This window comes from Chenopodium quinoa, unplaced genomic scaffold, assembly GCF_001683475.1.
Source record: "Chenopodium quinoa cultivar QQ74 unplaced genomic scaffold, ASM168347v1, whole genome shotgun sequence".
Classification (NCBI taxonomy): Eukaryota; Viridiplantae; Streptophyta; class Magnoliopsida; order Caryophyllales; family Amaranthaceae; genus Chenopodium; species Chenopodium quinoa.
Window position 1 is genome coordinate 2084533 of NW_018743050.1, and position 25105 is coordinate 2109637.

Sequence of the window (25105 nt, forward strand, 5' to 3'; positions counted from 1 at the left end):
TGAATGACTACGTATAAGGATTAATACTTTGTACTCCATATGTTTTATGTTTCAAATCAAATGTTATACCAAACATCAAATTTGTACATAAAAATCACAATTTGTGGTATATCAAAAATCACAATTTAACAAAAACAAAAACTTTGCAATTATTTACAAGTTTGCCAATAACATACTTCGTATACAATTACGTACAGGCATATATCTTACAAGAATTTCCCTTTCTTCAATGGTTGTAATCAAATACGAGTATTTACCTGAAACGTTTTAGAAAATAGTGTAAATTTATAAATAGATTCATAGAGTATGTAAAGCATAACAAAACATCATTGATACAGATTAGATCTTGACTTTAGAACTATTTGTTCTTTTGGGAGCATGATACTATTATTTGTTTAATACTATCATGTTCTGGATTGTAGGATCTACCATAGCATAATTGGTAAGAACAAGGAAAATAGTATATGAAAATTTTCACAAACATTAGTTGGTCTACATATACATTCGAGCATTCGGCATCAAGTCACAGCTCCAAATCCCTAACTGCAAGACACTACTATCTTTATGCAAAAGCAATTTGTGAAGAAGCTTACATGGTTGAGTTTTACAAGGGCGCTGCAGGTCAAAACTAAGTTTGTTGTAATCAGGGTTTGAGGTGTGGACAGGGAATCAACGAAGTCTTCATCTCCTATACATCGTTCTCGCTTTTCATGTCAGCTCATCTGCAATGCTCGCTTGAAGGTTACAACTATGCATCTGACTTTGAAGTAGGGTAAATCTACTAAAAGACAATACACAAGGATAGTAGTGTACCACACAACCAGAGCTTTTTCTGAGAATTAAACCAAGGAGTAGGGACCAATAGTTGTTTGACGAAGAACTTCGGAGCTTTGATCAAGGCCATGAGAAGCCACCTAAATGAAAAAGTGTTAGTGTACAATAACTTGAAAATAGAAATGCAGTATTAATGTATGACAATGGCTGTCAAAATAAAAACCCATATGACAATGGAGCAACAAAATGATGTTAAAATTTCAGCCCTCACCATGTACGTCAAAGCAGCATACCGCTCCTCATTTAGATACAGTGGCTTGCCCCTACGCATTTTAGCATCCTGCGGATAAAATACGAGTAATGGAAAATGAAATGAAGATGATGGAAACCTAAATCAACTTTGTAATTTTCTCGACATATAACAATACAACCAGTCTATCAGTCCGCCTTATGGATTAACTGAAACATGAGCATGTTGACTTAATCAGAGTGTAGACATACAGTGAGTAAAAGTATTTCACCGAAAGAAACCATCAGCTATACTTCACTGGGCTTTGACAGAACAAATACTTGCATAATGAAATCTTCTGATATTTTACTGTTACCTCTTCACCATATGCATCAAGGTAAGGCGAAGGCCAAAGAGCTTTGCGTACATTTCGCTGAAGTAAAATTGTTGTTTTCTATTCACAGGGGTTAAAAAGAAAAAGCAAAGTGAAAATCTACACAAAAAAGGTGGAGGAGGTAGGCATGTAGTCCCAAGAAAAAGAGAGAACAATGAAAATAATCGCCTGCAACAGGTCATGGAATCCTTACCCTAATTAAAAGGAACACCCCAGTCCCAGCGCCACATGACATTGCATGAGCTTGGCATTCACTTCCACTAGATACAATGATAATATCAGAAGTCAATTAAAATTTACAGTTTGAGTAAAAAAAAAAAAAATCATTATTCTCTATTGATTCAACAAGAATGGAAAGCGAAACTAACCTGCAGCAAGAATTCCAGGCTGGAGAGCACAATCTACCACACAAAAGGCACAAAGCAGGTTCATTTTGCACAGTCTCACAGATTGGACATGGAACTTTTATATACCTGAAGTATTCAAGCAGCGTCATTTCATAGAGAATTTTAGCTTTATTTAAGCAATACACTTAAAAATCTGTTTCAGTTAAATTTAACAGCAACAATGACAATAGCCCACCCTAGTCATGACAGTAAAGCGTGAACTTAACCTAGCTAACTAGCTTCTAGAGATTTCTATTTTGAGTAGAATTAGCATACCAAAATCAATTCTGAAATCACCCACTGTTGTTTAAAAATAAATAAATTTTGAAAAATAAAAAGTAAAAAGAAAATTCAGACAAAGCAAACAAAAACCTCTGCACAAGATCCTGGTAAACAGCAGGAAGACGTATCAGCTGAAATGGAACAGCTGGAGTTGAATACAGAGTACGGTGAACACATTGATCCTCAAAGTCCTTAGAAAAATGATGAAACCATTTAAACATCATAGAACGTAGACCTCCATCTTTAAGAACAATATCCAGTGGAGGAATTCTAAAAATATTGCGTAATTCCTTTGTCTCATCCCTATTCCCCAGCATACCAGCATCCTCCTGGCAATCAGAGGTACCTATTGATTTATCAAAGTCATCGACCCATGAAGGGGAAGGAGAAATTTCAGAACACTTGAGAAGTTTCTGTAACAACAGACACCTTCGGAGATATGGTAAGGTTAAATTATCAATCACATCTTTGACATGACAAGACGGATCGACATGATTTGAAATGAAAATCTGCTTTGTAATGACAGATTTTTCAGCTAGCTTGGCTATATCAGCAATCAGGCAATCATGGAATCCTAAGTCATTCACGTTGCGGTGTGCGTATGAACAGTATGTGAATACAGCCTGAAATGTTTTAAAGCATACAGAGATGACGAACAACACATAGTTGCAGCACCAATAAAGTAATATTTAAGAAATTCTAACACACCTGAATGATAGAGACACCATAAAAGACATGCACAAGAGATAAGAAAGAGTCTTGTGTTGACAGGAATGGAGAGGGAAGGCAAAATAGAACCCACATCAATGTTGAGAAAGGATCATGGATAAGAACAGGGTGTGAAGCTTGATCCCAAAATTGCATATCAGGATATGCCATCTCCCCATTTGCATGTTTTAATATCCACAAAAATTTTCCTGAAATGTTAAACTAATCAGATGCAACACGTTTATGAAATAAGCTCAGCAAATTTAAGAGCCAATATGAGAGAAAATGACGAAAGTTACAGATTTATACAGAATTGCTATCAAACTAAAATTAAAATTTAGCAACATATATATATATATATATATATATATATATATATATATATATATATATATATATATATATAAATTGGCACCATTGATCATATTGAGTAAATGAGTACTGTTCATGTACTGTGCCTCCCAAAAATAAACGCATCAATTAGCCAAATATACTTTATTAAATGAAGAGCATACTACACCATCATAGAATAAACATTATATTATACGGCGTGTATGTGGAGATTCTCAAAGAATGTTGAAGTGCAATACATTACTATAAAAGATATAGATGGGGAAGTTAATCATATATCCAAGCATTTATTCACACATTTTTTTCCTGAAGCAAGTGAATTGTCACATTACAAAAATTAAATAATATGTTATACACTTGTACACAACCCAATTTTCCCACCCGAAGGGAAAAAAACAGCTTTTACAAGGAAAAGTAGAGGTATACACTATATTAATCAACTTTTTTTGAAGATCGTCAATACTCAATAGAACTAAAATGCAAAAGTTAAAGAAATCTGCAAAAAGCAGCGAAAACTGCAAAGACAGACATAAAACTCAAACTAGGAGACCTCAATATCTGCAAGAAAATAACTTAGAGGCCAAATTAGAAAATAACACCTGTTAAAAGACCGTATTTTGATTTTAACACCTTAACATTTCAAAGTTTTATTATAACACCTACTAAAAAATTAAAATTTTGGTTTCACCACCAGAAAACGGATTCCGTGACGGAAATTTTGCATGGGCCCCACAAATTAGCTTACCCTCCAAATTTCTTCCTATTCATTTCGACTATCACCCACATTCCCAAATTGCTTCACTGAGTCACTCCACAGACTGCACCCCCCTTCTCTCCCCCCACCCCCCCTCCCCCTCCATTTCTCTCTCCTCCATTGAAGCGCATTCTGAATCCTCCATTGAATCAGCTTTCGACCTCTCTCCTCCATTGAACATTCTGAGGTAAGATGTTTTTAACTTTTATTTGTGCTTTCTATGATTTTAGAAAATCAATTTCACAATCCAGTGATTAATCAATCGTAATCAATATCCCCAGATCGTCGGCGACCTGCTTGCTTCGCCGGCGACAACACCACCACCGACGCCACCTAGAAACACCCACCCTTCAAATCCAGAACCCACCACCACGAACCCACCACCACGAACCACGAACTCATCACACCACGAAACCAAAACCCCCGACTCACCTAGCTCACCCACGCGAACCTAAATCCACGACCCACCACCCACGAACCACCCACCTAACCCACGATTCACCACCCACCAACCCACAAAACCACCAAAGTTAAACAGAACGACCTAGCACCACCACCGACGCCACCTAGAAACACCCACCCTTCAAATCCAGAACCCACCACCACGAACCCAGAACCACGAACCCACCACCACGAACACAAACTCATCACACCGCGAAACCAAAACTCTCGACTCACCTAGCTCACCCACGCGAACCCAAATCCACGAATCAAAATGGGTAATTTACTGTTTTACCATGGCATGATCTGCTGCAATTGAAGAATTTTCGATCGATTTTGCTAATAGAAAACAAAAACCCAGAAAAATAACAGTATATAAAGCTGGTTTAGAGCAAATTTCTACAGCTCTGTAAAAGAGCGTTGAACAAGCAGAGGAGAGAGAAAGTGAGAGAGATGATGAACAAGTTTATTTTTTGAGGGGTTGTTTGTTGTTGTTTGAGTATTAAATTTGAGTTAAATTTAATCATTTATTGAGACAGTTTTTTGGGCAGTTAGCATTAATACATAATTTAGGTGGACCACTTTTCATAATTTTTCTACCATTTTCCTATTTTGGGTGATAGTCGAAATGAATAGGAAGAAATTTGGAGGGTAAGCTAATTTGTGGGGCCCATGCAAAATTTCCGTCACGGAATCCGTTTTCTGGTGGTAAAACCAAAATTTTAATTTTTTAGTAGGTGTTATAATAAAACTTTGAAATGTTAAGGTGTTAAAATCAAAATACGGTCTTTTAACAGGTGTTATTTTCTGATTTGGCCTAACTTAGATTTAACTACAAAGCTTACTTAACATGAAAGCATTAGACTACAATTTTCTCATCCGTCCACCACTAATTCTTTTCAATAAGAGGAGCAATTCAGTCAATTACAAACACTGTTTCAAGATGGATACATAAGAATAATATAGAGGGAATATACATAGACATCAAAAAGATTTTCCCAAAGACAAGGGAATTGCACTCAGTCAAAAACACAGTTTCGTGATGGATATACTAATAAAGGATATAAACATCTAAATTTTTTTTTAAAAAAATAAATAAATTCTCTTACCTTCTCCACTGATTGCTCCCTCTGGGCACTTATCGTTGTTAATGCCAGAGCAAATGGATGCTGAAAAGAGTTGAAGGCCTCTAAACCTTACAAGCAAATCAGGCAAGTGTGTGCTTCTAGTGCTTTGGATGACTTTTAACAGCATTGGCAGTATAAACCCACAAGATGACCTATATTCATCATCCAAAGAGCTAAGGCCTTTTCTTGCACTTAGAGAGCTCTTTTCACAACGAGATGCAATTTCTGTTGATACAAGTGAATGCTTGAGAGTGGCCCACATAAGAACAGAAGGGCTCGCTCTCCCCGATCTTAAGAAAACGTCTTGTTTCCCTGGAAAACTCATTCCAGTTAGCAATTGGAAGACAGGTTCAAGATTAGGGCTGATACTTGTATTTCTCTGCATAGGTAAAGCCTTCAGCATATCACTTCTCGAAACAGTAGAAGCTGCAGTTTGTAACATAGACAAGGCATATTGAAGCCGCAATGAACCACACTCCTGCTTTGATGCAGTCAAAGAGCCAAGAGAATGCATTGAAGGGATATTGAAATTTGTAGGCTGCTCCCAAACATTATGAGAATCATCTGGTACAACAGGTAGTGTAGAATCTGCAAGGCGGCGACATACAGGACAGAGAAACTTGCCCTGTAAAGAAGTAATAAGTGAAAGATAACAAAAATTTGGAGAGAAAAAGCAGTAAGGATCTTATAGAACTGTACTTGATCCAAATCATCAATAAGTCTGCCTTCAGATACCATTCGTCTGCTGATAAGTCTGCAATTTATATCATCAAAATAGCTGTGAACGCCTTCTAGAGTAAGACCAGATATAACAAGACAAGAAAGCTATTACCAAACAGAATACCATACTCTCATCAACTGATTTTCAAGAATTACACTTGATTGTGCAATGAAAAGGACATTTGAAATAAATAAAAAAAAGGTGAACTACGAAGAGGCATTAGTATTTAACTTAAATGTACAGGTAGGGCAGCTGTTTATGTTAATTTTTCATTTTTTTTACTCCTTCAAACTAGCACGCTAAGTTGAATCTGTCATCGCCTGCATGATAACCAAAATTATACTTCCTCCGTTTTTATTTAGTTGCAGCACACCCCTTTGGCACACATTTTAAGGAAGATATTAAACTACGTAAAAGGATAAATTAATTTACAAAATTTTACCACCTATAAATAAGAAGAAAGGGATAAGTTGCTACGGTTTAAAATTCATAGCTTAATTCATTCGTTTACCTAGTTTAATCAGCTTCTTGAAAAGCGTGATAAAAGGTGTGTTGCATGTATACAAAAACAGAGGAAGTATAGCTTAGAAAGAACGATGGTTCAACCCATTCATTCCATTACAAATCACAATTGGTCAATTGCTGATAGCCACCACTATACTGAAAGCACTAATTGGGCCTGCTGTGTCCCGTTTTCTCCTCACAATAACATTACTTTCTGTTGATCTCAATTTGACTATGAGCTTGTGAACTTATCAGAACCTTTTGTAGTTGTGAACTTAGCTAGGCCTTATTTGATCATTTTCACTAGTATGAAATTTATTCTCCATGAACAAGTTTATTAAAGGTGAAGAGAATGAAGTCTATATATTGATAAATTGATTTTACATCTTGAACATATATATTTGTATCAATTTTATCAAGTGTGGTAACTCTGGTAAGATTAGTATTCTCATACTACTGAATTTTAAGAGAATGTCCCATGTCACCAGCTTTACTGCCAGCCCATTCTGAATGCATGCATAAGTACAATAATAATACACACCCGTAAGATTAGTGCCATCGTTCTGTTGTGCTTGCACACATCATTGTTTATGATTCGTTCTACATTCAGAATTCCAAGTTTCCAACAATTGAAGAAGCAAAGTCCACAGCAAACAACTTTTGCATAACTTCAGCAGTAATAAGTGAAATGAAACCAAGGAAAATAAACAGATAAAAAGAGGAAAAAGAGTTTTCAAAGAAAAAGGGAAAAGAAAGTTCATAGGTGCCCAGGGTTTGGCAAAATACAACTATGGGCACCTGGGTTTTCTCACTGTGGACACCTAAGGTTTACAAAATGGTTTTTTTTTTTTATCCAGACAACTCACCCCAATGTAGTTTATATTTCTGATAAATGATAACGTAGTATATATGAACTCAAAAACAATCAAAACACAAGAGAATCAGAATTATTTCATCAAAAAATCTTTATTAAAACACGTTTAAAGAAAAAAAAAAAAAAAAATCTGAAACAGCTAAAGCAAGTGAACTATTGTGCACTTTTTTTTTTCTCCAGTTAGTCCTTGATAAGCTTTATTATCTTCACCTCATATTTATTCAGCTAAAGTCATTTTTATTAGCTAAGCTGATTTTTTACTGAGTGAAACTAATCTTAATGAACACTAATTATTACTAAATTACTATCTTTTGTTTATCTAAGGTACCCAAAGTGAGAATACCAAAACCAATGGTACCAAAGTAGAATTTTGTCAAATATCTGGCACCCAGAGTAGAAGTCACAGTAAATTGAATCACCTAGCAAAACTCACCTTTCATTTGATGACAAATAACGATCAAGACATCCCTGATGAACTGCATGGCCACAAGAGGAAATATGAATCCCATCACAATTTAAGGGGCCAAACCCATCATAAGAAGGAAATATGTTGTTGTTTTGTGAAGTATCCTTATACTGTTTGGTGAGAGCAGCTATGTATTTTCCAAGCAACAGAGAGACCTGGTTTGATGATTTTGTAGTATCTTCTGCAGTAGAGATTCTTTCACCATCGCTCGTAAAACCAGAGTTGTCATTACAACTAATCTCTTTGTAAATAGATAAAAACAGATCTTGCTCTAAAGACTCAAGGGAGCATGCAGTCTTATTCCTCATCTCAGCAAGTTTTCCAGGATTTTTTGTTTTTTGAAGCTCGGGAAACTTAGACTTACAAAAAACTACAAAATTATTAAGTTCTTCAGGGTGAGCCTGTGCAGCAAACTCATCTATTGCACCTTCAACTAATGGCAACAACTCAGATGATGGTAAACTCTCCACAGAGATAGCATTAGAACCACTACTAGCAAGAGGATCCTTTTCCATACATGCTTTTACAGAGCTCTCCAACCCATCAGAATGCCAGCCTTGGTCCCATGCAGAATAACCTCTGTCAACAAAGTTTACAATCCTAGATTTCTGTTTATTTTTCAAAACGAATAAGAACAATAAATAAATTAGTGTTATAAGCAATATTCAGAAGATTACTGTAGACAATATCTATTAGCCAACAAAACAACCTTGATGTGGTTGTCTTAATAATAGTTACCACAGTAGCAAAACTTAATAAATGAATATATATATATAAAAAAAAAAAAAAAAAAAACTCCATTCTTGGATTTGAAAGCGAATTGATAAAGCTGATAAAAAAGCTGGTCTATTGAGAGATGCTAGAAAGCTTTGAAACCAGTGGGTTTCTAAGGATGCTCCTTATAAGGACTCTTTAGTGTTTAAAATTAAGTGGCATAAAGATAATTTAGAATTCCTCCTCTAGAGCTAGAAAAAAGATTTAGAATCACACAGCAAAATGCAGTTATTGGTATTTTGTTGGTTTGTGATTCCGCCTCTTAAAGCACAAAATGTGGACCAGATAGGTAAACTAAATCGGGTCATAGGGGATGAACTGACCTATATATTCAGAAATGACAAGGTTCAAGCTGCAATAACAATCACAAAGCCTTAATTCTAAAAGGATGGGGTCGGCTGCAAGGATCAAGAATTAATTTCTTTTGGTCACCCACAGATTTATCTTTTCTACCTTACTGGCTATTATCTAGTATTAAATGCTTTTGCAAATCCAATATAATTCATATTGTTTTCAAATCCCTCCATGTCATCTTCGGCCTCCCTTGGCTTCTTCTAAAATCTGATCAAGACATGGCCCACAGGATTAAGTCGGGGTGGCTTAAGTGGAGAGCGGCCATGGGGGTTTTATGTGACCGAAGCATTCCCTTATAGTTGAAGGGAAAATTCTACAGGACTACCATAAAACCAGTGTTGCTCTATAGTACTGAATGTTGGGCTTCTAAGAAGGATCACGTTAAAAAGATGGAGGTTACGGAAATGCGGATGTTAAGGTGGATGTACGGAAACACTATAAGAGATAGAATCAGAAATGAGGTTATTTGCAAGAAGGTAGGTGTGGCAGGCATTGCAGACAAACCAAGGGAAAATCGTCTGCGTTGGTTTGGGCATGCAAGACGGAAACCTGAGGGTGCATCGGTACGAAGAGTGGGATCATAGAGGGGTTAAACGAGGGAGAGGGAGATTGAAAATGACTTGGTTGGAACTTGGAGTTAGGAAGCATATGAAGTATATGAATTTGCATGAGGATGAGGCATTGGATCGTAAGGGATGAAGGAGGAGGATCTTTGTCAATGATTACACTTAATAATCAAATTTGGTTCATGTAGCCGACTCCAAATATGGGATTAAGGCTTTGTTTGATTGATTGACATCTCTTATTTCCTTTCTGGAGCATCTACTGGCCTCTGTTGTGCATGCCCAATCCAATGTAATTGGTACTCCCTTATTTTATCCTTAATACATACAGCTCCAACCTTACTGAATATCCTAATTACAAATTCTATGATGATATCACAACATCCATCTCGTCAAGCATAATCATGCTACACCCATCTTCTAAACTTAATCCTTCCTAAATGCCTCACATTCCAACCCATAAAAGAATTATGTTGTAATAACCGTCATATAGAATGTTCCATCCAAAACTACAGCCTACAACCGCAAATACAATATTTCCTGGCAGGATCAAGAATTAGTTTTAAAGAGCTGATAATCCAATAGAATGCATTGTTGATAGGATAAAAATTTCTAATAAGATGTATTCTTTGAGGTTACATTAGAAATGGAGCTTCTGTAAAAACAAGAGAGTCCCACTAGAAAGAGTTTGATATCAATATCTTCAGAAGGATGTATTCTGTTTAAATTATCCCATCCCACAGGAGGAAAAAAAACCACTCTTGATATGCCCAAGCATTGTTGTATAATTGACGTGCAGGCTGGCCATAATACTTTGACTCTTTGAGAAGTCAAAGCGGGCAACTCTCTATTTTCCATTTCAGACAAAAGGAAATTTCAAAAAAAGCTAAACCAATCCCACTAGGCCAACACCACCCCAAATTGGCAAGAAGCCAAAAGAGAAAGATAATTCATGCAGGGCTTTTCATCCATTCTTTTCTTTGCCTTAATGCCTTCGCCTATCTTAAAAATGGAAGGAAAAAAAATTCCCGAAAAAGAAAGGGCAATAAAATGGAGAAAAAAATACGCGTATTACGCTAAAACTAGGAACGAAGAATGAAATTGGCATACCTGAAGTAAAATAAGGAAAGATACTGGGTTTGCAGAATTGGAATCATGGCAAAGACAACAAACTTGTGTCTCTTGCAGTACATTAGAAGCATGTTTCACATTCCCAAAGCCAGAATGATCAGACTCAGTATCAGCTGAACCCGTCAAGTTTGCTAGAAATTTAGATTGCTCAACTTTCATTTTTGCCTGTACAATGCAAGAAAAAAATCATATCATAAACAATTATCACAACACTAAAGCCAAATATGTCAAGAAAGTGCTGTAATAGACTAGCTTTAGGAGGGGCACTTTGGGAAGTTTAGTATCATTAGGTTAATAGTCTTAGCTTTAGTATAAATAGGAGAGGGGGAAAGGAAGTGGTAGACAAAAATTGATTAAGGAAACCTAGGGAGAGTTATGGCCTAAAGCCATTGTGGAGAGTTGTGAGCTAAACTCACTTTTGAAGATTGATAGCCTTAAGCTATTAACCTATCTTTGTAACCCTTTCACCATTATCAATCAATCTTAAGCTTTCATCATTATTAATTTGCTAGTTAAAATCAGAAATTCTTGCTGTTACATTGATTTTGCTGGGTGACCGAGCTCAGTTCATCACAAGTGCCCATTCTTAAAAGTTATATAGCCACATCCAAGGGCAGCTTATAGAAAATTGTATTAAATGAAAACATAAATAAAATATTTAACTATTCAATTGAGGTACAAATCCTATCATTGACTAGCTGACTTCTGTCCTCCTGCACTCTTTCAAGCCTTAATGTCAGTAATCAGGTTTTTTATGCGTAGTATAGCCTCGGTGTCTTACCAAAATGGCAGCTTGTCTTTCCCTGGCTTTCATCTTCCGCTTCTTTGTATCGGAAGCTGAACTTAAATCCACTATATCATCAGTTCTGTAATTAACAATTTCAGGAGCAAACTGCTGCAGTTTCACCATGCATTTTGAGTCTAATTCAGCAAACTTTTTCAGAAGAATTTCTACAAAGGAAGAAATATTGAAGTTCCCTGCTTCCGTTGAGCTGACCATGTTATCTTTCCTGTGCATCCTCATCAACATGACCAGAAGTAATAGTAAGCTCGGGCAACCAGATTCATCATGCAACCCCACTTCAATTTCCTCTGTTGCAACAAACAGCAACGGAAAGCAATCCCCATCATGAGTAGATATATGGCCAGATTTTTTCTGTAAAGAGCAAATATCTAAAGCTAGCGAAAGCAAGTGCAGCGCAGTTATAAGTACCCCATCGGGAGCACGTGATTCTGCTGATCTGTTTTCTTTAACGACAGAGGATTTTGCTGATCTATCCGTAAAGACAGCATAATAGAGGACAGCCCGAATAACCTGGAGGGTAGTCTTGCAAGTAGCTACTCTAGCTATTCCAATTAATGGATGATAGACGTTTGTCCACTTTGGCAATTGAGTACTCAGGGCAGAAACCCCACAAAATCGAGAGTATCTTTCTTCAGCAACCTGCAAGTCTCTCGGTTTCCAATATGGATGATACAGATCCAGTTCTTTCCAATATGGCATTCGTAGAGAGTACTTCCCCTGAAGTACAGAAATTATGAGACAGAATGCATGAATGCTCCAGACACAGAATGGAAAAGAAAGGAGAAAAGAACAGGAAGATAAAAGGAAAACCTGATTTAATCCTGATGGACTGGAGTATGAAGCAATTTTATCTAAGACCTCCTGTAGCAGATCCAGTTTACATAGTTCCTTAGGTAGACCCTTGACAAGCTCACTATGTGTAGCATCACCTGCTGCAAGCTTGCAGATCAGTTCTCTTTGCAGACTCTGAGATGTTGTTAGTCCACACAATTGCCTCTCTTTGACTATCTGTATTATTAGAGTGAGCATTTCTTGCATTAAAACAGATTCATACCTGCAGATATGGCAGTAACAAGTAAACCAATTTGATAGAAAAGGAGACAATAAGCATCATTACTAAGCCATAAAGCCCAAGTTCAGCACAAAAATAAAAAATCAAAATAGAATTAGAAGACAAAGGCAAGTTCATTGACATTTCATAAGGAGAGCTTCAGGAAATAAATCAACAAGTGTTAGCTATGAAGTTCAAAGAGATGACATACTCACTAACATGCTTGAGATCCAAAGCAAGGTAATTGGACAATTGAAAACGTTCTAAGATTCTTGTTACATATAGGTCAGCTGGAGCAAAAGCAGCACATAGCTGCAGCAAAAATAGATCAAGCTCCGACTCTTGATTAGACCTGCAAAAAAGAAAAAAGTTTAAAAACTAAATGAGCAAGTGGCATTAATGAACAATACCTTGATATGCACCCATATGCATACAATCACAGCCACATCCCGTTGTACTTGCAAACAAGCACAATTTATAGATTGATGCATAGCGATAAATAAATGGATAGACATATTCAGATTTACAAACTATTTCTACATACCAGCGAATAGAGTGATATCGATGATACATTAATATAGCAGAATCGCCATTTTTTCCGCCACATCCCAGCACGAACCTGGGAACAAAATACCCTGCTTTGAAGAGGATGCTCCATCATGAATGAAGAAAATCCGTATGGATGGCAGCCTCTAAGTACTTTTTGAAAAAAATCAAGGTGGTCGGATAAAGGATTCAGATATGTGAAGTCATCCTTATTTGTCAGTACAAAGTCTCCATAATAGTGCCTAAGAGCCTGCTTCAAAATTAAAGACAGCAATCCATGAAAGGGCATATGTAATGATATCCCCTGTGAGCTTATATCGTAGTCAATATCTGGCCAAACAGATAAACTCAACAAAGACAAGGCATCTTTATCAACAGATGTTTCTGATTCCAAGAAATTCACATCCTTATCCACATCCCCAGTATTAACTGGGCAGTCATGTGTCAGTGTCTGAAGTGTACTCCCTGAGGAGACATCAGATGAGCCTGAAGTGTACACCCCCTTTTTGACATTAAATGAGGCCTCCTTGAATGCGGATATGCAATATGAAATGTCGCTAGTGACATGAGAAACAAGATTACTCTCTGCCAACCAACAGTCTATAGCCTTTGTTGTCTCAAAAGCCAACTGTAAGACAGAAGGCAAAACTTCAAAATCTTGATTTGCGTCCAACTTCTGTGATGAAGCTTCACCAGAAAGCCTTCCAACTTCAGCTAGTTTTTTACTATATCCGTCATCAGTGTCTTTTTTCACTCTCTCAGAAGAAGCCTCATCCATCTCTTCACTACCATGGTCAGAACCAGAGAAACTACCCTTTACTAAAAGAAAATGAATTTTGGCAATATAACTGCACATGTTAAAAGGTAGCTCAGCATTTACATCTTCTCTAAAGTTGGTTCTTTCTCGTTGTTGAGGATTCATGCCTTGCACTAAAGACATAATTTGCAACCAATCTTTGACAGTGTCGAATCGTTCATGAGTCACATACTTTAGTAGATCAGAATGGCTTAGAACATGATTAATGTCTGTCATGACACGGATACATAGATTGTGTACACCTGGCCACATGCTAAACTGCATAATAATTTCCAAACAGCATATTAAGGCATAAGATATGGAATTCCCTACCAATAGTAATTTATTTAAATAAAAATTGGTAACATTCTTCGAAGATGATAAGAAAAATGAAACAAATTAAATCTAGAGTACGAGCCTGATATCAGGAAAGAATCATTTGAAAAAAAATGGAATATATAGATAACAAAGTCATATCAAATACTCTAATCCCTTCGTCATTTAAGAGCAACAATTTCCAAAAACGGCCATTATTTTTAAAGAGCAAATCCTCCATTAGGCTCTACTCTCCTCAACTTATTATTTAAGATACAATAAGTTCATATAAGGGCGCATTCATATAAGATTAAACAAGGGTTGATAAGTTCACAAAAGATAAGATAGGGTTAATAAGTTCCAATAGAGTCTAACAAGACCTTATAATAAGGTCCAATAAAGTCAACAAGGTTCGAATATTAAAAAAAAAAAAAGGTCAAATAATATAAGGTAACATAAGATCAGATAAGAAAATGGCTAATAAGTTGAAATAAGATAAGGGCTAATAAGTTCAAAAAAGAGAAGTTTAGGGCTATAAAATAAGATAAGTGAAATTTCAAGTGAAGTGAATAATACCTTTCCTCCCATGGTCCACACTCACATTTCTTCTTATATTATTTCCTCTCACATCTTTACCTATAGAATAAAATATGAAACCACTCTCCGTAATTTATAATTTCCACACAAACCCCACTCACACAATATTTTAACAAATTTAACTCAGCCACCTAAATTCCATGCTAGACGAAGTGTAGCACTTATATTAAAACAGAGAGAGTATCACATAAATCATCAGCATACTTGCCCTCGCCTTTGTACAGAAACACTATAGAAAATTGAGAAACAAAATGACATAAGTTACCACAACAACTCTCACAAAAGCACTTGTGATCTTGCTTTAAATAGAAAGACATAGCTCTCAAAACATATCATCACTTAACCCCCCTCCCATAGTCCCAATGTGCCATCCCACAATACATCAGAGATCAAACCTAAGTAATACATGATATTGTGAGCAAGTCCATTACATTACACTTTATAACCAAGGCTCATATTACATAAGCGTAAATACAAGCTCACAACAAATAAACAGAACTAATAATAATTAAAAATAAATAAATAATATTACCTGAATACGGCCATCATTTCCGCAACAAGAAAAGAGAATCTTCCCCAGACATCTTAACAGCACAACCAAGAGATTACGCTCCTTTACAAGATGTGGGGCCAGTGTTGGCACAGTAAAAATGTGCACAGAAAACTTCATCACTAGAGAATTATGAAAATCATAGCTAGATGTCTTAAGAAGCTCAGAAACAGTAACAGGGTAATACGCTGTGAATACTTCCGCAAAATCATGCTTAAATATAGGTTCACACAGAAGCTTCAGTAGCAACTCATGCAACTTCTTTGTGACATCAGGACTTAAGAACCTCTCAGATCTTACCAACAATTTCAGTAAATCAACTGTGTGAATCAACCTCTTAGAAACAAAACTCAGCAAACTTTCACTGTGATTGCAGAAGTCCAGAAGCATCTCCACCACACTGTAGGAAAGCTCATTAACAACTTTTCGCAGCTCAGTACCATGTTTATTGGTTGACTCTCTTCTTAACATGTTGTCTTTCCAGAACTTGAGAAGCAGATCCAATACTGGTTCCACTGAACAGGCTATCTCATCTGGAAGAGGCTGTATTTGTTCTGCGCCTTTGTGCTCTGAACAAAAGCCCTCTCGTTTCCAGGCAGACTCATCGCCACAATCACAGCATCCCGCACCAGGAGTTGTGGTAAAAAAGTCATGATTCTCGTGATTTCCTTTCTGGAAACAAGGAAGACATATTGCACAAGCTGGGTCATGTCCACAGGTATTACAGCGAAATGCTAAATCATTTTCCCTCCAAATAACACCACACACACCACGCTGACCAACATTTAAACTAGCCAGGTTATTCAAAGCGATATTTGGTTCGCGCTCAAACATCAACCACTTTAACCAACACATACTTTCACGATAGAGATCTTTCAAGTTCAGATGGTCCAATGCTTTCTTAGACCCAAATTTCCTTTCACAAACAACCCCTGCATTCCCTGCAGTGCCTAGGTCTGTAGGTATAATGGCTGAGACTATTTCAGACAACAAGGGTTTGTTGTTTTTAATAAAGCACACCAAACCAGGCTGGAGATCTCTTAGGTACTCCTCGGGAACACCAATCATGGATAGTCCCTGCCAAAGAAGACAATCACCATTTAGCAAAATATAATGCCAAGATAATTGTACGTACATACTACATAAGCGGTTGTCAATTGTGTGTGGGCCATTGTGTGCATGTCATCATTCAACATAAAATATACTACTCCCTCCGTTTCTAAATGTTCTTGTTTTGACTTTTTTTTTTTTTTGAGAGAGAGAATCACTGTCAAAGCAATATGCATACACATAGACATGCACATGCCACAGAAGACATGCACAAAATCCTTGGCACACTGTGCATGTTTCCTTGGTTTCTCCATAGATCCCAAAATCCCACGCATCCAGGTTATTGTTTTCTGCTTTTAAATATAGCATTTTAAGGAAACATTTTCTTATCTGTTTTTGATGCAACCATGCGAATTCTACCCAATACAGAATGTAAATCATTTTAGACAATGATACAAGCAGATGTGTATACAATCATATACTTCAAATCTACAGCCTATAAAGAGGCCTAAATATTTCCAACACGTGTATGAAAGACAATTGTACACATACAATAAAGATTACTTAATATTAAAAGGATCTTCATTGATAAAACTTCTTAAAAACAACTCTCCACTAAAATGCACAACTCATATTTATTCAACTGATAATGGAAATCATTTATGAAGGATTTCCGAACATCATTGTTGATAGCATAACTGAAAATATTGCATAGACTTCTAATAAGAATTCCCATACCTATGATATCACTTTTTATATTCAAGCTTCATGGCTCTATAAATATCATTTAACATAAGAACATAATTTATAACCCACAACTTACAATGCCTCCCTAATGTCTCCAAGCCCCCATCCACTTCTAAGTTGCTCATTTGAGCTTTGGCATCTAGTTCTACTCAGGCTTGACTACTCATGCAGGACATGACTACATGTCTCAAGCTTGAGTGTAATATGAAATTATAGCATTTTTTTTTTTGCTGAAAATGAAGTGCCAAATTGCAAGGCGACATGAGTGCTTTGGGGATTGAAGAAAATATGATGTTGGATAGGGTGGTGTGGAGGGAGAAAATTCACGTGAACGACGCATCGTGATTACATATATACTTTAAAATTTATTTTTGTTGTAAATTTTATTTTTAGCGCACCAATGCTTTATGAATAGTATTGTTTTTCTTTGCTTAAGTTTTCTCAAACCTTTATGTTTTAACTTGAACATTTTAACCACTCTTTTAAAACTTTCTTGAATTTAATTCTTGATTCCCTTTTAAAATTCCCTTAATTTTTCTTAAATGCTCTTTCTTTACTTACTTTACTCACCTTTTTTCAAACTATTTCTTATGATGATTCATGTTAGTCAACCCTAAATCATTTTGGGACTAAGGCTTTATTGTTGTTGTTATTAAAAATGAAGTGTTAAGAATCCATAAGAATCCATTGCAAGGTGAGCGTCTAACCCGCCATAAGCTTACTCCCACGACACTATCTATGACGCATGTAATGCCTGCATAACCATGATGTCGACTACATTATTAGGGTCATACTTCCTCAGTTTTTTTATACTTGCAACACACTTTTTATCACGCTTATCGATGAGGTGATTAAACTAGGTAAACGAATGAATTAAGCTATGAATTTTAAACAGTAGCAACTTATCCCGTTCTTCTTAAGTTCTTATAGGTGTTAAAATTTTGTAAATTAATTTATCCGTTAACCTAGTCTAATACCTTCCTTAACATGCGTGCCAAGGGGTGTGTTGCAACTAAATAAAAACGGAGGAAGTATATAATTAGGGTGTAGTACTGTAGTGTGAACAAAAACCACCATAATTTGTGTAGACATTCTAATAATTACCACAAATTGTTTAAAATAAACACTTTTTGCTTTAATACCAGCCATAAAATCAAACTTTGCAATCGTTGACAAATTATGACAATCTACTTTGATTAAGTTTATTCAGCAACACTTGCATACCCAAAAAACCTACTAATCAAAATCCAAAAAACAAAGATTTTGAATTTGTTACAAAATTTACAGATATAATTGTTACTAATTGTTAATTTGTTACTCATAGAAATTGAAAGGTTAATCAAGGGATGTTAAATATCTTAGTTAATTAAAATCTCGGAAAACCTAAGATCAAATCCCGTCTACATCATTTATCCTTTGCGACTATCTCTCTACCCAAAATACAAAAATAAAAAGACAAAGACAAAGAGAAGAAGACCTGAATGATACGATGACGAGGAGAGAGAGTTGATGACGGCGAACCGATGTCCATTTTAATAATTGCACAGCCAATTCAAAGTTCCTGAATCGAAAATATTCCGGCGTCAGTTGATCATCAAACGCAATTAAATGATAGCAAGTTCAACCTCGCCGATTCCGATGATAATCGCAGTAGAATTGAACACAGATTGAAATGACAATACCTCAAGTATAAGAGTTGACGACGAAGATGATGAACAATAATTTTGGTGATGATAATTTATGCTTGCGATTTGCGAATGGCTGTAATGACTAGTGAGGGAGACTATAAATTAAAAGATGGTATGAGAGTTGGAATGTTTATTTGGCGGGGAGAAGACTTTTGTACTCATTTTTCTTTCTTTAACATTTGTCAAATAAATAAATAAATAAATAAATATAAATCAGCAAAAAAATAAAATAAAGTTTAGTTTAATATATAAATAAAAAAATTTGGCTTAAAATAATACCAACCGTGTAAAATAATACAACCTCAACTATCTACTATCACCAGTACAATCTCTTCTACACCACGGCAGCCATTTAAACATACATTGCAAACAGTACGGTAGCCATTTAAACATACATTGCAAAAAAATACAGTTGGAATAATAGGAGCAACAATATTAAGATAAAAGTAAAATAAATAATAGTAACCTGTTTATTATCTGAAAATTAATAATACAGTTGGAATAATGGTAGTACTTCAGGCAAATTCTTGCTTCTAGTATCCTATTTATCTGAAAAATACATTCCACTTAACAAATGAAAGATAGGTTAAAGATTAGGCCTAATCCTTCAGTTTCTATGCATGGTCGCAATGTCGCATAGACAAAGCCCTTAAGCATTTCAACCCTTGAAACAGCAGAAGCTGTAGTTCCTAAATCCTAATATTGACATGGAGACAAGGTGTATTGAAACTGTAAGGAACCGAACTAAATGGATGCACTGAAGAGATGTTGAAACCCGTAGGCTGCTCCTAAAGTTTATGAGAATCAACTGGCACAGCAGGTAGCATAGAATTTGCATGGCGACAACATAAAAACCCGTTAAGTAAAATATAGCAGAAAGTTGGAGAAGAACAGTACAGAAGATCTTATACAACTGTACTTGATCTGGACAACAATATGCCTGTGCTCAAATACCATGCTTCTGATTGATCTGATAGGCCTGCATTTACAAACAATCAAAATAGCTGTAAATAGACCTATTAATAGGGTAAGCAGAAGACCAGATATCAAAGACAAGAAAACTGAGACATTATACTCTTACCAACTGTTAACACTGATGAGTACATTTAAAAGACTGCTATGTATTATCATAGCTTGGGCATCATAAATGGAAGAACATAGGAAGAAGATGATAATTCTACTTTTGAGAGGTAGAATCTCTCCCCATTTAGCCTTTTAAAAGCGGGGAAATCCCAACACATTCAACAATATTCAACATGATTATCTCTCTAATTATGTCTATTTACAGAGAATTTCCCTAACAAACTAACTAAGTTCTCCTTTAATCTACTCCATAAATTGCCCCTCTCCCCTAACACCAGTTCATCGCACACTTCACTAAGAAGTACAGGAAAAGAGGAGTTAAAATTGTTTGTGTGTTTGTACTTCACTAATAAGTACAGGTAAGAGGAGTTAGAGGAGTTAAAATTGTTTGTGTGTGTGTGTACTTCACTACTATGAAGCTATACAATGGCATCCCGGCTACCAAAAATCCCCACATGAACACTTGCCACCTTTGAAGTGATGAAACCGGTAGGGATCCTTCAATAGAATTTCCCTGCCAACTGCTGCACTAACAAACTTAAAAACAGAGTGGCAATCACCAGACACGAAGGTTTTTGAATACTCTGATGATTGAGCCTTCTGGGGAGTTAATTAACCCGTAAGCAAGAGCAAGTCTCTCACTGTGGTTCCATAAATTGTGTTCCTTCTGCTCTTCATCCGTATCATGCAAAGCAAAGCTTGTATCAGGGACATAACCTGCTTCAGAAATCAGCTTCTTGACTTCTTTGAGCTTTGCATCTATTAGCTTTGTCTGAGAGTGGGTTTTGTCTCCCATTCCAAAAGAGCTGACCTTGTTCTTCAACTTGCCCCAGCTACATGCAGGCTTTTTCTTTACATTACCCAATTGCATTTGATTTCTGATACTCTCCACAGTCTCCCAGTTCCCACTTGATGCACATACGTTTGAATACAAAACATATACAGAGTCATCATCAGGTCCCATTTGAATAAGCTGCTGTGCAGCTTTTTTACCAAGTTCGACATTACCATGAACTCTACAAGAAGCCAATAAGCTCCGCCAAACAAATCCATTGGGAGATACTGGCATTTCAATCAGAAATTTCTCAGCCTCGGCGAATTTTCCTGATCGCCCAAGCAAATCAACCACACATACACAATGCTCAATTCCGGGTGGAATTCCAAAATCCCTTGTCATGGAATAGTAATATTCAAGACCTTCATCAATAAGGCCCCCATGACTACACGCACTTAGAAGGCAGACAAAAGTTACATAATCAGGTCTTATCCCTGCATCAAGCATTTCATGAAAAGTGTCTCTTGCTTGTTGAAAAAGCCCATGCCTTGAGTAAGTTGAAATTAGAATGTTCCATGATAACCTTGACCTGTTAACTGGTTCTGGAAGTATATTCAAGACATCATCCAATTCCCCGCATTTCCCATACATATCCATTGCAGCATTTATTACATGCAAATCTATGTCCAACCCAATTTTAACAGTCAGTCCGTGGAGCATTTTACCCTCTTCCAGAATTGCCAAGTTGGCTGCAGCAGCAAAAGCACTGGAAAAGGTAAATTGATCCAAATCTATCCCAGATTGTACATATTTTTGAACAGTTTCAATGCATCTTCTCCCCGGCCATGACGTGCATTAGCAGAAACTATGGCATTGTAAGTGACAAGAGTTATGTCCCTGGATATATTGAATGATACACTGCTTGAGTCAAGATCACCACATTTGGCATACATAGTAAGAAGAGAATTCTTCACATACTCGTCTGATTCAAAACCTTTACAAACAATATGTGCATGAACAGACATTCCACACATCAACAGACTACTGGAAGAAGAAAACGAAGAAAGAACATTCACTATGGTTATGTAATTTTCTTGCAAGCCTCTTCTTCTCATCAACTTATAGGACATAAATGCTTCATCAGCTTCTTCATTTTCAGCATATCCTCCAATCAAAGCATTCCATGTGACAGTGTCTTGATCAGGCATCGTCTCAGAAACTTTTTGAGCTTTAATTGTCAAACCAAAATTTGCATACATGGTAACCAACAAATTGCCGACAATCAAATTATTGGCAAGGCCAGAACTGACAGCAATAGCATGGACAATAATGCCTTCAGGAAGGAACTCTTGGCTGGTACATGCTCCTAACACACTAGCAATACTGACTTGGTTTATTGATGCCCTTGCCTTCAAAAGCCTACTCAAAAATCGAAAGGCATCCATGGATTTTCCATTTTGGGCATAACATGTTATCATTGAATTCCATGAGATTAAATCTTTCTCTGGCATTGTAGTAAATATCAACTCGGCATCATCAAGTTGTCCAGCTCCAGAGTACATGGTAAGAAGAGTATTGCACACACAAACATCTGTATGAAATCCATATTTGACTACAAGACCATGAATACCCCTGCCCCATTTTACGAAATCAACATTATCAGAAGCCAATAACAAGCTGGAAAGTGTAACCGAGTTCACCTCATCATGAACGAAACGCATCTGCCTGAAGTATCCTAGGATTCTTCACAAAGCTTGTGATGACCATATGCTGTAATTATTGAATTCCAAGAGATTGTATCACGTTGCTTCATCAAATCAAACACATATGATGCCTCATCCAAATATCCAAAGCTATCAAACATTGATATGAGAGAATTAGCAACCGACAGATTTGACTCGAACCCAAACTTTATAACATGTCCAAGAATTTGCAGACCCAAAATTGGATACTGAAGCATCCCACAAGAACTGATCAACACAGTAAATGTATTCTCATTGAAGCCTACCCCCTCTTGCCTCATCTGTTGATACATATCAATAACTTCCTGAGGTTGCACCTATCAGAATACACAACCATCAGCGCAGTTCGAGTAACGACACTCTTATATGGCATGCCCTGATAAAGAATCTTAGCTTCCATCAAAAACCCATTAGTACCGTAAAAATGCAGCATAGAAGTAACAACAAAGACATCATCCAATAATCCTGACTTAACAACAAAACCATGTAATTGAAATGCTTGAGAAATCATACTATTTGATCTACTACAACCAGCGATCAAACTCGATATCACAAACCCATTCGAAGCAAAGTCAGAAAAACTTCTCATTTCACAAAATAACTTAAAAGCCTTCACATACAAACCAACTCTTACAAACCCAGAAATCAAAGTATTCCAAGAAGGCTCATTTCTTTGCGGCATTTTATCGAACACGTGGTGGGCAGCATCAATACACCCAAATCTCGAATACAACCAATCAAAGTATTTGAATGAAATATGCTGAAAGGGATCAAACCCTTGAAGCAAATGCAATGCAAAGCCTTCCCAATGGATTGATTGGTAATATTTGAGAAACCTTTGGTATAAAATTGAGAAATTTCTGGGTTTGGGTGATAAGAAAGCCATGATGGTAAATCTGTATCGTTGAATTTATGGTCTGAGGTATTATGTTGGTCTAAGAATGTCTTAAATGCACGCTTATATAGCGATATTACAGAGAATTGAATTTGGGGATGAAGAAATGTTGCAACTGATCTTTTTCTATAACAATTCATTGGCAAATGAATGTTTGGACTTTGGAGGTCTATAAATTTGGTTTTTTTTTTTTAATTGAAGTAATCATCAAAATAACTCTTAAGTTACACGTGGCAACACCCTATTAAAAAATTTTCATTTAAAAGCATTTTTTTTGTTGTCATTTTTTTCATACAAAAATAAAAAAAAATTTATCAAGATAAAAAAATAAGATAGAATTATTTTTTTTTCAACGTATATAATTCTATTTCCAATTTGATCGAATTTAAAAATAAATAAATAAAAGGTAAGTTACACATTGATATTTCCATTTATTGACCATTATACAAATTTTACTTTTCATGTTATGCATAAAATTAATCCAACCATGTATATATTGAAAAAATCCGAGCATGGCTCGGGCATTAACTAGTCTCACAATATTCGGTACTCTGCCCTTCCGCCAGTAAAGAGCTTTTATAAGAACTTTTATAACTTATTGAGCCCTATTAGAGGTAAGAGGTTTGACAATTTTTAAAGCTAACTAGTGTGTGGCCCGAGCGATATCCCGGGTTGCTAGTTTGTACTTGATTACTTGTTGGTTTAGAGTTTAATAAGTCTTGCTATAAACATTTTTTAGTTGTCAAACCCAATCATTACATAATGGAAACAAATACTCCATCTGTCCCTTAATACAAAGCCTCTTTTGAGCATTTATTACTCACATAATAAAGAAAAAGAGGTTTTTAATTTAGGGACGGATGGAGTAGTATAATAAAACACCAATTAACTTATCTAAGTTAAATATACTTTCGTGAATAAAAAAAACACAAATAATAAATGGCTAAGATGGTAAGACTTGTTGGTCTTGAGTTCGATTCTTGTAATAAGCATTTTCTAGTTGCAAACCTAATACATGTTATGAAGGTGATATGTCATGTTTATAGTGACATGTGGCATATATTGCTTACATGTCGAACTTGAAAAAGGTGACATGTGGAACCTATTCTGTTTTAGGAATGTTTTTTTTTAATATATAAGTATATATTAGTGTTTAGCTAGGACGATGCCTTGGTCTATACGTTAAATATTCTTTATTTTAAATTAAGTTTTCTTGTATTATAATAATCTTAAATACTTTTATTATAGATTTAGTTGAAGAAAAAAAATTGTATAAAAAAAATCTCACGTCATGCATTAACTACGAGTATATTAAGGGACAAATACAAGATAATCTGCCAGATAAATGAATTTTCGTTAATCTGGTGGCATTTTTGTAAATATATTGAAAAAGCGTACGCGTGGTCATTTATTCAGTACTTTTGGTGAGCTGTCCAATTAATGTTCACAGCTTGCATTTAGAAAATAACACATGTACCCCTCAACTAGTACATGAAAAGACGCATGTACGCCTCCACTAGTATTTGAAAAGACTACTATACCCCCAGATTTTGTTTATCTGGGGAATTAACTAGTCACAACTTATATTTAAGAAACATAAATAAACAAAAGTATTAGATAGCAAAGATGGTA

The 25105-nt window shown here is 36.0% G+C and overlaps 1 protein-coding gene and 1 pseudogene across 1 annotated transcript; both read right to left on the reverse strand.

Annotated features, from left to right (window-relative positions):
* Nucleotides 1–19093, reverse strand: LOC110730902 (E3 ubiquitin-protein ligase PRT6-like). The gene is given in 20 exon segments (XM_021910727.1): nucleotides 1–257; nucleotides 594–722; nucleotides 814–914; nucleotides 1046–1114; nucleotides 1380–1457; nucleotides 1591–1657; nucleotides 1766–1870; nucleotides 2156–2688; nucleotides 2774–2982; nucleotides 5429–6071; nucleotides 6146–6200; nucleotides 7979–8619; nucleotides 10813–10998; nucleotides 11615–12355; nucleotides 12449–12692; nucleotides 12901–13041; nucleotides 13234–13286; nucleotides 13288–14310; nucleotides 15476–16570; nucleotides 18768–19093. Coding segments are annotated over 18 exon segments (6012 nt in total). The 5' UTR covers nucleotides 18822–19093; the 3' UTR covers nucleotides 1–257; nucleotides 594–722; nucleotides 814–839.
* Nucleotides 19094–19431: 338 nt separating this feature from the next.
* Nucleotides 19432–23972, reverse strand: LOC110730903 (annotated as a pseudogene).
* Between the last annotated feature and the right edge of the window lie 1133 nt (nucleotides 23973–25105).